At 42.8% G+C, this 15,297-nt stretch overlaps 1 protein-coding gene across 3 annotated transcripts in view; it reads right to left on the bottom strand.

Moving 5' to 3' along the window:
- SAMD13 (sterile alpha motif domain containing 13) overlaps positions 1–15,297 on the bottom strand; it is a 346,193-nt gene that overhangs the window by 213,233 nt on the left and 117,663 nt on the right. For all 3 annotated transcript variants that reach the window (XM_086954289.1, XM_086954291.1, XM_086954290.1), the window contains one exon: positions 13,851–13,926. In XM_086954289.1, coding sequence (XP_086810415.1) covers positions 13,851–13,926 — 76 coding nt within the window. The remainder of the gene's footprint in view (positions 1–13,850; positions 13,927–15,297) is intronic.

The raw sequence follows: 15,297 nt of genomic DNA, 5'->3' as shown, positions 1-15,297 counted from the left end.
AATAGCACCTCAGGGTATGCAACCGTTACAACGCAACTTTTACAACGCATACTGTTTCAACGCACACCATTACAACGCAGGATCCTTTACAACGAATGCCTTTACAACACATGACATTAGATATCAGATGCTATTACAACGCATGCCATTACAACGTAAGTATAGGTAAGTATATCATTTTATTTAACCTTTTTTTTAATTACAAAAATATTAAAAATAAATAAAATAAATTAAAGTAATTTTATATATAGTTTGGGTTTTGGGGTACAGGGGTATTTTTAGGGTTCAGGGCTGGGTTTGGGTTTTGGGGTACAGGGTTATTTTTAGGGTTCAGGGCTGGGTTTGGGTTTTGGGGTCCAGGGGTATTTTTAGGGTTCAGGGTTGGGTTTGGGTTTTGGGGTACAGGGGTATTTGTAGGGTTCAGGGTTGGGTTTGGGTTTCGGGGTACAGGGGTATTTTTAGGGTTCAGGTTTGGGTTTTGGGGTACAGGGGTATTTTCAGGTTTGAGGGCTGGGTTTGGGTTACAGGGGTATTTTTAGGGTTCAGAGCTGGGTTTGGGTTTTGGGGTACAGGGGTATTTTTAGGGTTCAGGGTTGGGTTTGGGTTTTGGGGTACAGGGGTATTTTTAGGGTTCAGGGCTGGGTTTGGGTTTTGGGGTACAGGGGTATTTTTAGGGTTCAGGGCTGGGTTGGGTGTTGGGGTACAGGGGTATTTATAGGGTTCAGGGTTGGGTTTGGGTTTTGGGGCACAGGGGTATTTTTAGGGTTCAGGGCTGGGTTTGGGTTTTGGGGGTACAGGGGTATTTTTAGGGTTCAGGGCTGGGTTTGGGTTTTGGGGTACAGGGGTATTTTTAGGGTTCAGGGTTGGGTTTGGGGGTACATGGTTATTTTTAGGGTTCAGGGCTGGTTTTGGGGTACAGGGGTATTTTTAGGGTTCAGGGCTGGGTTTGGGTTTTGGGGTACAAGGGTATTTTTAGGGATCAGGGTTGGGTTTGGGTTTTGGGGTACAGGGGTATTTATAGGGTTCAGGGTTGGGTTTGGGTTTTGGGGTACAGGGGTATTTTTAGGGTTCAGAGTTGGGTTTGGGTTTTGGGGTACAGGGGTATTTTTAGGGTTTGGGGGAACTGGGGTATTTTTAGGGTTCAGTTTTAAAGTAAATAATTTAAATTATTTAAAAAAAAATATTTTAATAATTTTATTATTTATTAATAATAGTTCTTTATTAATAATAGTTCTTTTAAAAATAAACTTAAAGTAATTTTTTACCCTACACTATCCAGCACTTACCCTACTATTACACTCCCCTGGGGTTATATTTTTATTTTTAAATACCTAACCAATTTTTTTTAAAAAAAATATATATATATGTACAAATTAATTATTTTAAAATAATTTAATTTATTAAATTAATTACATTTTAATTAATTACATTTTTTAATAAAATAATATCCTTACCTATACTTACATTGTAATGGCATGCGTTGTAATAGCATCTGCTATGTAATGTCATGCGTTGTAAAGGCATTCGTTGTAAATGAATCTGCGTTGTAAAAATTGCGTTGTAACGGTGTGCGTTGTAAAAGTTTGCGATGTAACGTCATACATCCGCACCTCAGACCTCTAACCTCTGGTTAGAGGTTTGAATGCATAGTGCACAGAATATTGTAGCTGTATTAGTATTGGTGTGTCTATGGTTTTGAAAATTGTATTTTAGGGTGTGAGGAGGTGCATCAGATGAGCATGTGGATGATGTCATCAGTGATGTAATTTGAGGTTTCATCAGTGATGTCATCAGTGATGTCACTGACCATGTCATGAGTGATGTAATATGTGACGTCATCAGCAGTGCATTGCGGGTCGCGAGTTATAGTTACCACAACTAACTATAACGTTGAATTTCTCTTGTTTTGTACGAGTGAATTGTCCAACTAACTATGACGTCCATGAAACCAGTGGCTTTTTCAGTGAATTTCTGAGTTTTTTTAAATGCTAATTTCTAACTATAATGTCCATGAAACTTGTGTTTTTTTCAGTGAATTTTATATATATGTATTTAAACTCATCTCACTCTTACAAGGAAGGAATCAGCACTCAGGTTGTAGTTTAGAAGTATTTAATCTGCAAAGCACGTGATCCACGCGTTTCGGCTCGTCCGAACCTTGATAACGATACAAGACATCATTGTAGCATCCTTATTTAAATGTACAAATGCCTAAGGTTGCCAACATCAACTATGGACTGCATACTACTTTAATCCAAAAAGCTGCCGGCCATATTGGCCTGTTTACGATGTGAAAATTCAGGAATTGTTACAATAAAGAAAAGAAAACAAGTGTTAATATGATCACAATGTCATTTCAGCATATCTTGCCCCGTGACCGCCATACCTGTATGTTCGTCAACGTGACTTATTCATTATTAATATATTTAGGATTGCCAACATCATCATAAACAATGGAGTACACATTACTTTAAAGTGAAAGGCTATCGGCCATATTAATCTGGGCACGTTGCGTATTATAATGGTTCTTACACGAAAGAAAAGAAAAAAGGGTTTTAATATACACACACTATCCCTAAATAAAGTTCTAGCGATTATAGTTCCATTCCATTCACAGCTCATTTGAGATGTCATGAGTGATGTAACTGACCAGGTCATGAATGATGTAATGTCTGAGGTCATTAACAGGACATTAAGGGGGAGTAAGTTATAATTAGCTCAGGTAACTATAACTGCTGAATTTCACTGGTCGTGTATGAGTGAAATCTGAGTCTAACTATACCGTCCCTGTAATCTTTGTTTTTTCAGCAAATTTCTAGTTTTTTTTTAAACGTTAAGTAAGATGCATATCACAATGGATGGTGGGTGTTTGGAAGCAGTGTCTGGCATTGTGCTGGCCCCACCCAAGCTTGCTGCTCCTGCCTTCCCTCCTCCTAGCCATCCATTGTCCAAGTCCATGTCCCTCCTCCCTTATTACAGCTCTGTGTGGCCGTTTTTCTGACACTGGCCTTCCCGCCTTCTCTGAACAGTTAGCTTGCTGCCCCATCCACCTCCTCCCTATCCTCTGTTGTCTAAATGCATGGACTAGCCTCCTCCCTCCTGCCATCCATGGTCTGATGTGCTGCCACTGCCCTCCATTTAGCATAATGTACCAGTCCACTCCTCCTGCCCTTCATTGCCCAATTCTATGCCCCATCATTGACCTCCCGCTTAGCCTCTGTGCTTAGCTTGCTGCCCCTATTCTCCTTCCCCCTGCCCTCCAATGTCTGTGTGCATGCCCCTGCTCTATCCTTTTTGCCCACCATGTTCCATGGACCTGCCACTCCAAACTACTCTGAGTGTTCTGTTGAGCTGCCACTCCCCTCCCACCTGCCAAGCATTGTCAGATGACTGTAACCTGTCCCTGCCACCTCCACCCTGCCTGTCCACATTCCATGCCCCTATCCCCTTCCATTTTACTGCCACTACCTTCTGCCCTCCCTGGTCTGTTGTGCTGCAACTGCTCCTCCCGCCTGCCCCATGTGGTCTGTGTAAGGCCCCTTCCCATGAACTCTCTGGTCTGTGCCCACGTCCTGACCCTCCTTTCCATCCTCCATTGTCCTTTGTGCATGCCCCTGCACCCTCCTTCTTGCCTATCATAGCCATTGTGCTGCCAATAACCCTCCCGCTTGCCATGCATGGTCTTCTGTGCTGCCACGGCCCCTCCATCCTTCCCTGTGTGGTCAGCTACCTGCCCCTGACTCCCTCCCATCTTCCCTCCATTGTCTGTGTGTATGCCATTCTAGTCTCACTGTTGCTCTCCATGGTGTGTCTTGCTTCTAGTGCCCATCCTGCCTGACCTCCATGGTCATCTTCCTGCTCCTGCCCAGCCCCCTTGCCCCGAGCCCTCTGTTTCCATGCAGAGACCCCTATTCCCACCCTCCTGGCTTGTCTGTTCCATTGTAATGCCCCTGATCCATCACTCCTGCCCTTTATGGTCCGTTATGCTGCAGCTTACTCCCCTGTCTGTCCATTATGGTCAGCCAGCTCCCATTGCCTCTTTCCCCTCTGTTCTCTGTTGTCCATGTGCATGGCCCTGTCCCCTCCCTATTGCTTTCTATCGATTGTTGTGCTGCACTCCCGTCCACATGCCCTATGTGGTGTATTGTCCTGCTGCAAATCCTGATGCCTGCCCTGTAGGGTCAGTTTGGTGCACCTCTCCATTTCCCTCCTGTTTTCTGATATCCGAGTCCATGTCCCTACCCCAATTGCTCCTGCCTTCCATGATCCAATATACCATACTTGCTAACATTTTGAACTTGGTAAGAGGGAGATTTTGAAAGAAAACAGGGTTATTGATTTTCCTCCTTGACTTGCATTAAAAAAGAGGAGATTGTAGACAGGAGACAGATCAAATAAAGCCCATTTGGGCTTAAAAACACTGGACGTATCCTGGCTGAATCGGGTCTGTTGGCATGTATGGTTGTACTATCACAACCTCTTCCTTCTGCCCACAAGGGTCTATTATATTGCCACAGCCTCTCTTGCCAGTCCTGTATTGCTGGTTTGTTGCCCCTGCCCCCCTTTCCACTGCCCTCCATAGTCGGTTGTGTTGCCCCTGCCCTTCCTAACTGCCCAGTGTGGTCAAATTGTTGCCTCTGCACCCTCCTACCTGCCTTCAATTTTCAGAGTCCGTGCCCCTGGTCTCTGCCTCTCAACAGTATCCTAATGAACAACTAGATTGCTAACATTCTATATTTATAACAAAAGTGTGGAATGCCTGACGTCATATTGATGTAATCAAAACTGTAATACCTTGAGCATTTCCTTTAGAAATTAGATATATGAGGGTCTTATTTGCATCAAAAATATGGTTAGTGCTCTAAAAAACAAAAATGAGGACATATTTTCTGAGTTTTCAAATAGTGACAAAGAACTTTTAAATTATTTGTTATCTTTATTTTTTTTTATCCAGTTGACCACTTGATTAAATGTTGCACTTAGGGGAGAGGATGTGGTGTTACTTCCAGAGCTGCAGACTTTGCAACTGGGGAACCAGGTTGGAGTTTCTGCTTCAGCTCGACATTCTGTGATTCTGGTGAAATCACTTAAACTCCCCATTTCCACAACCAAAATAAATGTGTTCTTGTGTGATGTAACCAATGCTCATGTAAAGCACTCCAATATCTGACAAGTCTGCACTATATAAAACTGCAAAAACACAAAAAATAAAAAGTGTTTTGCACGCTTCTGTCATTGGGCTACATGTGGGCTACATCTGGGTGATATGTGTGCTCTTTTGTCTCTGGTGGCCATCTTGTGAGATTAATTCTTTATGAAGTTTCCTAGTTTCCCCATTTACTGCAGTCTCCTCAGTAGGAAATGCTTTCAGGTTTTTCACTTTGATTCCATTAAGAAAGTATTAGGCTATGTCACACATTTGCCATAAAGTTCCGAATGTTAGCACTCTAGTTTTATTTATTTTAATTAGAAAGTTTTATAGAGCGCGAACAATATCCTGATGGATATCAGAGCGCTAAACAGCCATTAAAAGTTACTTATACATGAACTAAAACAAATCCACACATATGTACAAAACATATTGTAAAAACGGCATAGTAAAATGTAACATCACATAAAAATGTCTTGTGGTTGGGGGCGCGTGTGCATCTCGTCACAGGGTTTCAAAAGACCATAATCATGTGAATTTGTCCATGAGGATAGATTTTACTTCCTTTTTAAAAGAGGTAGTGGACAGGTTAAGTCTGGTTTCTGGGGGAAGGGTATTCCATATTCTGGGCGCCATCCCAGAGAAGGATCTGTTACAAGTTTTTTTCTTATAGAATTTTTGTGGTTTCAGTAGTAATTTTTCTGCATTTCTTGAGGATCTGGACCCACTCGAGATCATCATCAATTTCTGTGCCAGGTAGCTGGGTGACTTGTGATGCATGGCTCTGTGGGTTATGCATGTAATTTTCAGTTGAATTCTCGCCTCCAGGGGTAGCCAGTTCAGGGATTGTAGGTCCGGGGAGATGTGGGAACTGCGTTTAGACCCAGTTATGAGTCTTGCTGTGGCGTTGATTGACGCCCTTAGTGGTGCAGTTGCTGCTTCGGGTAGGCCACAGAGAGTCACATGCGTATTCCACTCTAGGAATAACCAAGAGCCTGTACTGCTTGCTTGAATTCATTGTGTAGTAGGAAGGGTTTCAGTTTCCTCAGTGTGTTTATCTGGAAGTTTGCTCACTTTGTGGCACTGCTGATATGTTTTTGCATGTTGAGGTTACTGTCTAAAGTTATCCCTAGTGACTTCGCTGAGTCCACGATGGTAGGTTGAACGCCGTAATATGTTTGATCCAATCTTTCAATTTGGGCCGGAGGAGCTATAAGTAGGAATTCAGTCTTAAGGACATTCAATTTGAGATGATTTTCTGCCAACCAAGTTTGGGTATTCCTAAGCGCTATATTAAGTAGTTTGAGGTCCTCTAGGGTGTGGATCTTGAGGTATAGTTGTGTGTCGTCTGCATACATGTGATATTGCACGTTAGAGGTTTGTAACATTTCGGTGAGAGGTTCCAGGAAGAGATGAAACAGTGTTGGGGATAGTGCAGTGTTGGGGATAGTGCGGATCCTTGCGGAACTCCCAAAGATACTGGGACGGGCTTGGACAGGGTGTTATTGACTTTGAATTGTTGTGTCCGGTTTTGGAGAACTGAAGTGAACCAGCTTACCACTGCCCCGATATGCCCATTCTGTGTTTCTGGAGGTCTAACAGGTTCTCATACTTGACCGTTTCAAAACCGAGGAGAGGTCAAGTAGGATGAGTAAGCAGGATCCGTTTTGATCAAGTATTTGCAGCGTGTCGTCTATAATATGTGTTATGGCTGATTCCGTGCTATGGCCTGCCCGGAAACCAGATTGGTGTTTGTTAAGAAGGTCAAAGTGATCAATATGCTTCGTCAGATGTAGATGCACACACTTTTCCAGCAGCTTAGCTAAGGTAGGGATATTGGAGATAGGGTGGTTGCTCATTAGATCACTGTAGTAAAGCTACTGCTCACCAAGGAAGTCTGCTGCTGGTATTAAAAGTGCATGTTTCAGTCAGCATGTCAGAATTTTTTTATGAAATAGAAGAGGATTAGTGAAGTCACTCAAAATGTGCCCTAATTTTTCTTTCTTCAGCACTAATCATAATTTCTATGGCAAAACGAACCCCCTCATTATGTTCCTTTTTAAATTAAATGTTTTAAGTGTTACCAGTTTATTCCAATCAAGATGGCTCCAGGTGTGCAATACATTTGTCATAGTAGGACTGTTAGCGCTCTAGTTGTTCTTTAGAACACTCTTGGAAGCTGCAGTAGAACACAAAGGAATCAACTGACAATCTCTGCCCTTTTTGGATGTACATGTTTTACTGTGAATGTCAGGCTTAATTCTTACATTACTGAGAAAGATAATGTGAATTTACAGAAAATATGCTCTCAGTTTAGCTTATAGAGCACGTTCCAAACCTCTGTGTGAAAAGCATGAGAAAATAGTTTTCTCTCAAACATGATTCATGATATCCCAGCAGAAGGCTTTTTCACATGGTAAAATCACCTTAAAACACACCACAATTCCTAAAATGAGTATGGTACCATCAGCAAATGATTTATAATGTAACTAAACACTTAAAACCTTCTATTAACTGCAATGCTTTTTAATGAGGTGCTATCATGTATATTGGTCCCAAGATGGCTGCCAACACTTCTTGGATGAAGTGCTGACAGCCAATCAGATCTCACAATGAGATGTGTGGTTAGGTTCCTCCCAGATATATATATTTCTTTTTCCATTAACATTTGAAAAACTACTGAACGGATTTACACCATTTAACAAAAAGTGTTTTTTCTGAACCAAGGGCTACATTTTTGCCAAATTTGGTGTAATTCGGTTCAGCAGTTTGGGCTGCAGCCGTGTCTAAAGTTTCCTATGGAAAATTGCATGGAGAAAACACGTTTTGGGACCCCCTTTTTTTCTCGGCCCCAGCTTGCCGAATCACCCCAAACCTTTTAGGATAGGAGCAGACCAAAGCGGGCCATACGTTTTGAAAATTTCGCGAAGGTTCGTCAATCGGCGCCAAAGTTATTGGGAACAGAATGTTGTGATTTTCCTATGGTAACTAGGTCCTAACTATAACTACCTACTAGCGATCGCCAGTAGGTAATATATATATAGATGCCTTATGCCCGTGTTCCATTAAAGACTTCAGCAGAGTTTCCCCCGTTGGGCCTTTTGCGTCTCTATATTGGAGGGGTTAGCTGTTGGATGTTTAAGCACGCTGACCAGTAGCGTGCTGAAAAGGCCCCATTCCATCAAGAGTCCGAAGCCAATACTGGCACAGCTGTTGCTGATTTTTCGAAGACGTAGGGATTGGTATGCTCTGGCCCACCTCGGACTGTGGAGTAGGGACAGGGCTGCTGCCTGGAGCAGTTTGTCACTGCACGAGGAGCCGGGAAAAATTGTATCTCGTCTCGCGGCCCGCCCGGGTTCTACAAGAGAGGCTGGAAAGTAAGCGAGGGACTCGATGAAGTCTGGGGACAGCACTCCTATACATGGCCATCCGTTGTAATATTACTAACCTTTACCTGTTGATTTGGACACCTAATATTGTTTCCCCCTTGCAGTGCCGGCCCCATTCTGATGAACAATAGGAACTGTAGGCAAGAACACAAAACTACAGCAGGCGTGCATAATAATGACTGTGGGGCGGAGATATCCAACCAATGGGAGAGCGGCAGGAGAGTCAAAGGTGGGGATGGAGTTGGGCCATGTTCACAAAGGCATCTGAGGAAAGTTAAATGTTGTCGAAATGCATTATGCCTGTGTTCTATTAAAGACTTCTGCAGAGTTTCCCCCGTGTGGCCTTTTGCGTCGCTATATTGGAGGGGTTTGCTGTTGGATGTTTAAGCATGCTGACCAGTAGTGTGCTGGAAAGGCCCCGTTTCATCAAGAGGCCGGAGCAAATACTGGCACAGCTGTTGCTGCTTTTTCGTAGACCAAGGGATTGGTATGCCCCAGTGCACCTCGGACTATGGAGAAGGGACAGGGCTGCTGCCTGGAGCAGCTCGTCACTGCACAAGGAGCCGGGAATCAGTGTCCCATCTCGCGGCCCGCCCGGGTTCTACAAAAGAGGCTGGAACGTAAGTGGGGGACCCCATGAAGTCTGGGGACAGCACTCCAATTTATAGCCATCTGTTGTAATATTACTCACCTTTCCCTGTTGATTTGGACATCTAATATTGTTTCCCCCTTGCACTGCCGGCTCCATTCTGATGAACGGTGGGAACTGTAGGCAAGAACACAAAACTACAGCAGGCGTGCATAATAATGACTGTGGGGCGGAGATATCCAACTAATGGGAGAGCGGCAGGAGATTCAAAGGTGGGGATGGATTGGGCCATGTTCACAAAGGCATCTGAGGAAGGCGAAATGTCACCGAAATGCATTATGCCCCTGCAGAGTTTCCCCCGTGTGGCCTTTCGCGTCTCTATATTGGAGGGGTTTGCGGTTGGATATATATATTACAGACTAAAAAAATATGGGGACAAAATTAAGGCAAGAAAAATAAGCAAGTTTGCGCGAGACCAGACAGATTATGCTAATGGCCAGATCTTCACCTTCTCACGTAAATTCAACAAAGTAAAGCGCCAACAGTACAGCGCAAAAGAAAATAAAAAACAGACCGCGGACAATCCGATCAATAGAGGGGCAAGCAGTAGTAAAGAAGCTGATGATGTGGGAAGTGTGACCTCTGAAGGGTCTGATGCTTTTTCTAGCGCTTCAAGTGGAGATTCGTTATTCAATGAACAACCGCTAACTATTCTGAATATGGAAGAAGAGTTGGATTTTTTTGTGGCGGAAAGACTGTCAACCTTGCGCCCTCGGCAAAAGAATGCAACAAGAGCCGAAGGAATAGAAGGAGGCACGAAAGACGAAAGAAAGAAAACCAAAAACAAAAATGTGCAGCAAAAGAAACAACAAGGATGGCGCAACAAGAAGCATTAAAAAGTAATGCTGTCATCAATCTCACTGATGTCACTCTCAGCAAAGCGGAGGAACAGCTGCTTTCGCTAGGATTGAATTTTTGCCCAGCACAATCTTTTAAATATGCCCCGACAAGAGTTGACGTGTTCCAGTTCATACGTAAACTAAAATTAAAAAAGTTCTTCACATTGCAATCCCTTAAAACTGGAGCTAATGCCCGCCCTACGAGTGTAACTTCAGGGGCTCCTGAAGTCTCAGCAGTGGACGTCCCTGTACTGCTTGACATGCACGATCTCAATGCAGCGACTAATTCTCAACCAATGGGACCAGGCGTGGCTGTGTCCACTCAAAGAAGACTGAATAAAATACATATGACACAGCGAGGAGCAGGACTTACTCCATTTAAAGGCAAGTCAGACTTTGTCCCCTTGATGTCAAAGGATGCGATTGATACTTTTCACGACTGCATCACCACGGAAATTAAATCTCTCTACAAATTGACTAACAGGAACAAGAGGCAAGTATTTAATCAACAACATGCTAATTATCATGCCCTCATGAAGAAGCTTAGCACTAATCCTAACCTTGTTATCAAGACTGCAGACAAGGGTCGGAACTTGGTTTTATGGCCTAAAACAGAATATATCACGGAAGCCCATAGGCAATTACATGATATTAACTGCTATGTTAAATCCAGCAATAAGGACTATGGTAAAGCTTGTGAGAGTCTGTACAAATTGTTATCTCAATGGCGCAGGGAAGGAATCATCTCAGGGGATGAGTTCAAGTTCCTACATAATGAGTTCCCGACCCTCCCTGCATTTTACTTGATACCAAAAGTGCATAAAGACATTAGACCTATGCCAGGCAGACCTATTATATCCGCACTCAACAGTGTTGGGGAAAGGGTGGGCCAATACATTGATTTCTTCCTCCATGACTTTGTTAAAAAGCTGCCCAGCTATGTCCGGGACACCACAGACTTTCTGAAGAAAATAGAATTAATTGAATGGCAGGAAGACATGTTGCTGATTACACTTGATGTGGAATCTTTATATACGAGCAAAGCACATGAAGATGGCCTCAATGCAGTAAAATACTTCCTAGACCAGAGACCGATATACTGTTACCAACATAATAAGGCAATTTTCAGTCTCATAGAGTGGTGTCTTAGAAATAACTATTTTTCTTTTGGGAAAGAGATCTGGCGACAGGTGAGAGGCGTGGCAATGGGGGCCTGCTTCTCCCCCAGCTATGCGTGTTTACACGCTGGCTGGTGGGAGGAGTGGGTCCTCAACGTGACACACAAAGTATGGGTCAATGAAAAAGTGATTAAGTACCTGCGGTACATCGATGATGTTTTTATTGTGTGGCAAGGCACAAAGGAGGAAGCTATCTCCTTCATTGAGGAAATTAACAACAACTCCCTAAATCTAAAATTTACATCGCACATTAGTGCTAGCCAGGTGGAGTTTTTAGACGTTAAAGTCTATATTGATAACTCAATGAAACTGCAAACCACATTATTCAGAAAACCCACCGCAGGTAACACTACCCTACATGCCTCAAGTCTACACCCACAACACTCTATTATGAGCATTCCTTACGGAGAAATTCTCCGTCTGAAAAGGATCTGTAGCTCTGAGAGGGATTTCAGGCACTGTATACTGGAATTAGAAGCACGATTGAGGGAGCGTGGCTATTCTAAGGAAACTTTCGATCGAGCTTTGGCTAAAGCCGATCTTTGGACCCGCGAAAGCCTGCTACCTGTCACTGGTGATGAATTAGTCCCTATTGCCTCATTAGAGGAGAAATCCGAATCATGCCCTAGGTTCATTACCTCTTTCAGTAATCAGGAGCGCAAGATCAGACAAATTATTAACAAGAACTGGCCTATTGTCTTATCTGATAACGTCCTGGGGGCCCTTTTACCGGAGAAACCCACTGTAACCTTTCGTAGAGCGCGAAACATGGGCGCAGTTTTGGATCAACCATGTCCGGAACTAAAAGAAAAAACGAATTGGTTACAATCTGCAGATGGTTTTCGAAAATGCTCTAGTTGCCGCGCCTGTAAGTTTGGGGTAAATAAATCTCACTACACTACCCCTTTCAGTGATAAGGCAATTAACATCGCGGGCCAATACACCTGTAAGACAGAATTTGCAGTTTATGTCCGAACGTTCCACTGTGGTTTGAATTATATTGGTAGTACCAAGCAGCAGGTGCCCGTTAGGATTCTGCAACATTTATGTGCAATTCTGCATAGTGACCCCAGCTATCCAGTGGCCCGCCACTTTGAGATGAAACACAACAAGGACATTAACTGTCTAACATACTTTGTTGTAGGGGCAGTGCCTAAATCGAGAAGAGGCGGTAACAGAGAGTTGAGGCTCAGACAACTCGAAGCAAACATGATCCTGGAGTTCGATAGCAAGTGGCCGCACGGCCTCAACAACACAGAAGATTTGCATACTTGTTTGTAGGCTGGTCCTTGTCTATTACTGTCTGATTTCTATGGGGTCTCTCCTGTTTACTACTATGAATTACGTCACCCTTGGTAGTCAGGTTCCCTGTTACCAAGGGATATGTAGAACCAGTCTTTAAGGTTATCTATTATGAATTTGTATTTGTTTTGATCGCCCTGGCTAGTCAGGATCCCTGTTAGCCAGGGATCTAATCTCTTGTCAGTACCAACCCCTCTGTACATAGTTATTCAACTCAACATTTTATGATATCTTTATATTTTAGAACTGTTTTACACACAGGGTGTTGCTAGTATCACTTTTTATGATGAACCCTGTTTATAAATGAAATGTTTTTTTATCAAGCTTTTATCCCACAGAATGAGACTTTTTGTCCATCTGTATAGTTAGCATGAATTAATCATTTCTAAATGCAGGTAGTTTTATCATGGATCATGCACTTTACTTCCTCTCTTGTAAATATAATATCAATGTGATATGTTTTGCACTTTAGGACATGCATTGTTTGCACTTTTTTAGCACTTTATTCTCTATCTACTGGTCTATGCCCACCACTGAATATGTTAGTGACATACGTTGAAGAAGGGTCCGCCCAACCCATGATGCACATGGGTATTTGCTGGTGACATAATATATAGGAACTAGAGCAACTAACGGATTTATCCGGCAATGGCTTTTATTTGCGTTACAACAAAATATGTTAAACTGTTTAAGTACTGGTATTTATACTATTTATCCAGCTTGTTTTCCATATGTCGCAGTATGAAGTGTGTCTACCATGTTTATGATCACATGATGTGTGGGAGGGGCGTGCACCAGCTTTTCACTTGGCATTATAAAAAGCAAAATTGTAACAGACAGTCTTATGCATGTGAACAAGGGCTTGCAGCCCGAAACGCGTTATGCATTTCCTGCATTAACTTCTTGCCTGGATTAAAGACCTGTCATCCATTTTGTGGTCCGTCTCCTGCTTTGCGCTTCGCCGATCTGTGTGGTTGGAAGTGGCGTGTTGGGAGTTCTTCATGAATATATATATATATATATATATATATATATATATATACAGGCAGGATAGACAGACAGACAGACAGACAGACAGACAGACAGACAGACAGACAGACAGACAGACAGACAGACAGACAGATAGACAGACAGATAGATAGATAGACAGATAGATAGACAGAAAGATAGACAGATAGACAGATAGATAGACAGATACTTGGTTTCTCTTCCACGTCTGTTTTTTTAACACAACTGAGACATGACGGCCAACTACTTCAAACAAGCAACTGTTAGTTGGGTTTCTGACAAATCACAATCAATGTACCATTAGTATGCCAAGATACATATCATGGAACAACCTACTTTTTGACATCCACCGGGCCGTTCTGCTTGTTATCCATCTCCACCGAAAGCATTGAGGTAGAGGTAGCTTTCAATTCTGTAACTCACCAGAAAGAAAGAAAAAAACTGCATAAGTGGTTGATAGGGATTCAAATTACACTTACACTAAAGTGAAAGTTGGGAAATATAAGTGCAAGCCCTCAGAGACAACTTTAGACGTTTGTGAAACATCATCATGAAGGGAAATCAAACAGCCAAGTCACCGACTGAAAGCAACTTTCCAAGCTTCCTCTGCACACAGGAAATGTTTACAAAAAAAATATTCTATATACACAAGTAGACAATATAATTAGGGCTCCTGATTTTATGGTATTTATTTTTCTCACATTTCCGTCTGTATTTATCCATATTTAACTTTATCCTTACTTATCCATATTTATTATGGCGTTTGTGAAAAAAATAAAGCTGAAACCCGGTATATTTTCAATTTTTTTTAACCAATAGATATGCAGTCATGCTTGCATGACTTCCAGGTTTCAGTGATGTGAACACCTGCAAAAGATAAATCAATGCACTTATATGTTTAAGCCTATTTCCTAAAAGTCCTTTCTTTTTTAACCTCCTTGCCTATCAATTCACACAGTTATTGGCCTGGTAGTCATGGCAAATTGTATTTAGAATAACTCAAAAAGCACCCAATTTTAGTTTTTATCCATTTTTAAAACTAAATACATACAAGAAAATAAATGGTTTTCTGTCTGTATTTTTCTGTAAATTTAAGTAAAAACGGAAAACAGGGAGCCTTAATTATAATTCATAGAAGTAGTTCATTCTGGAAATCTGCCGTATTACACATTGTCATTGTTTGTGCCGGGCGCACCTTTTAAAAGGTGTGATGGGCGCAAACTATGACAATGCGCCTTATTAAGATGATTGCGCTGCCCCCAGGGCAGCCGACAACTTGCGCTGCCCTGGGGGCAGTACATTTATGTGAAAACATGGAGTGGCTGCTGGCGGCAAACTGCAAGGGCAGTCTGGGGGGTCCGTTGGATCCCTTTTCTTCCCTCCACAGGCCTGCTCCCAGGGGGCGCACTCACAGCCGCCACCTAGAAGTTGGCGGACTGTGAGTAGGCCACCTGAGATCTTCGTTGCCTCTTAGCGCGCATCTGTAATATGGTGCGGGTGCAGAGGCAAATGTATTCCCTTTTTGCATTGGGAAAGTCCCTATGCAAATGAGGAACAGCCCCCTGAAGGTAGTGCAGGTGCTCTAAGTGTGCCAAAGCGACCGGTATTACTGAAGGGGACGCACAAGCATCTGCACCCTCTTTAGTAATACTAAAGTGTCCCGGGATGCGCAAATTGGGCGCAAACGCCTGTTGCTCCCCCGGGGTACTTACTTTAATACGGCCCCTGGTAGGCTAATGCTTCCACACACTTCCTGGTACTATGCTTAAAATAGCTAAATGAT

This window comes from Lissotriton vulgaris, chromosome 1_1 (assembly GCF_964263255.1).
Source record: "Lissotriton vulgaris chromosome 1_1, aLisVul1.2, whole genome shotgun sequence".
Lineage (NCBI taxonomy): Eukaryota > Metazoa > Chordata > Amphibia > Caudata > Salamandridae > Lissotriton > Lissotriton vulgaris.
This window is presented reverse-complemented; position numbering and strand designations above follow the sequence as displayed.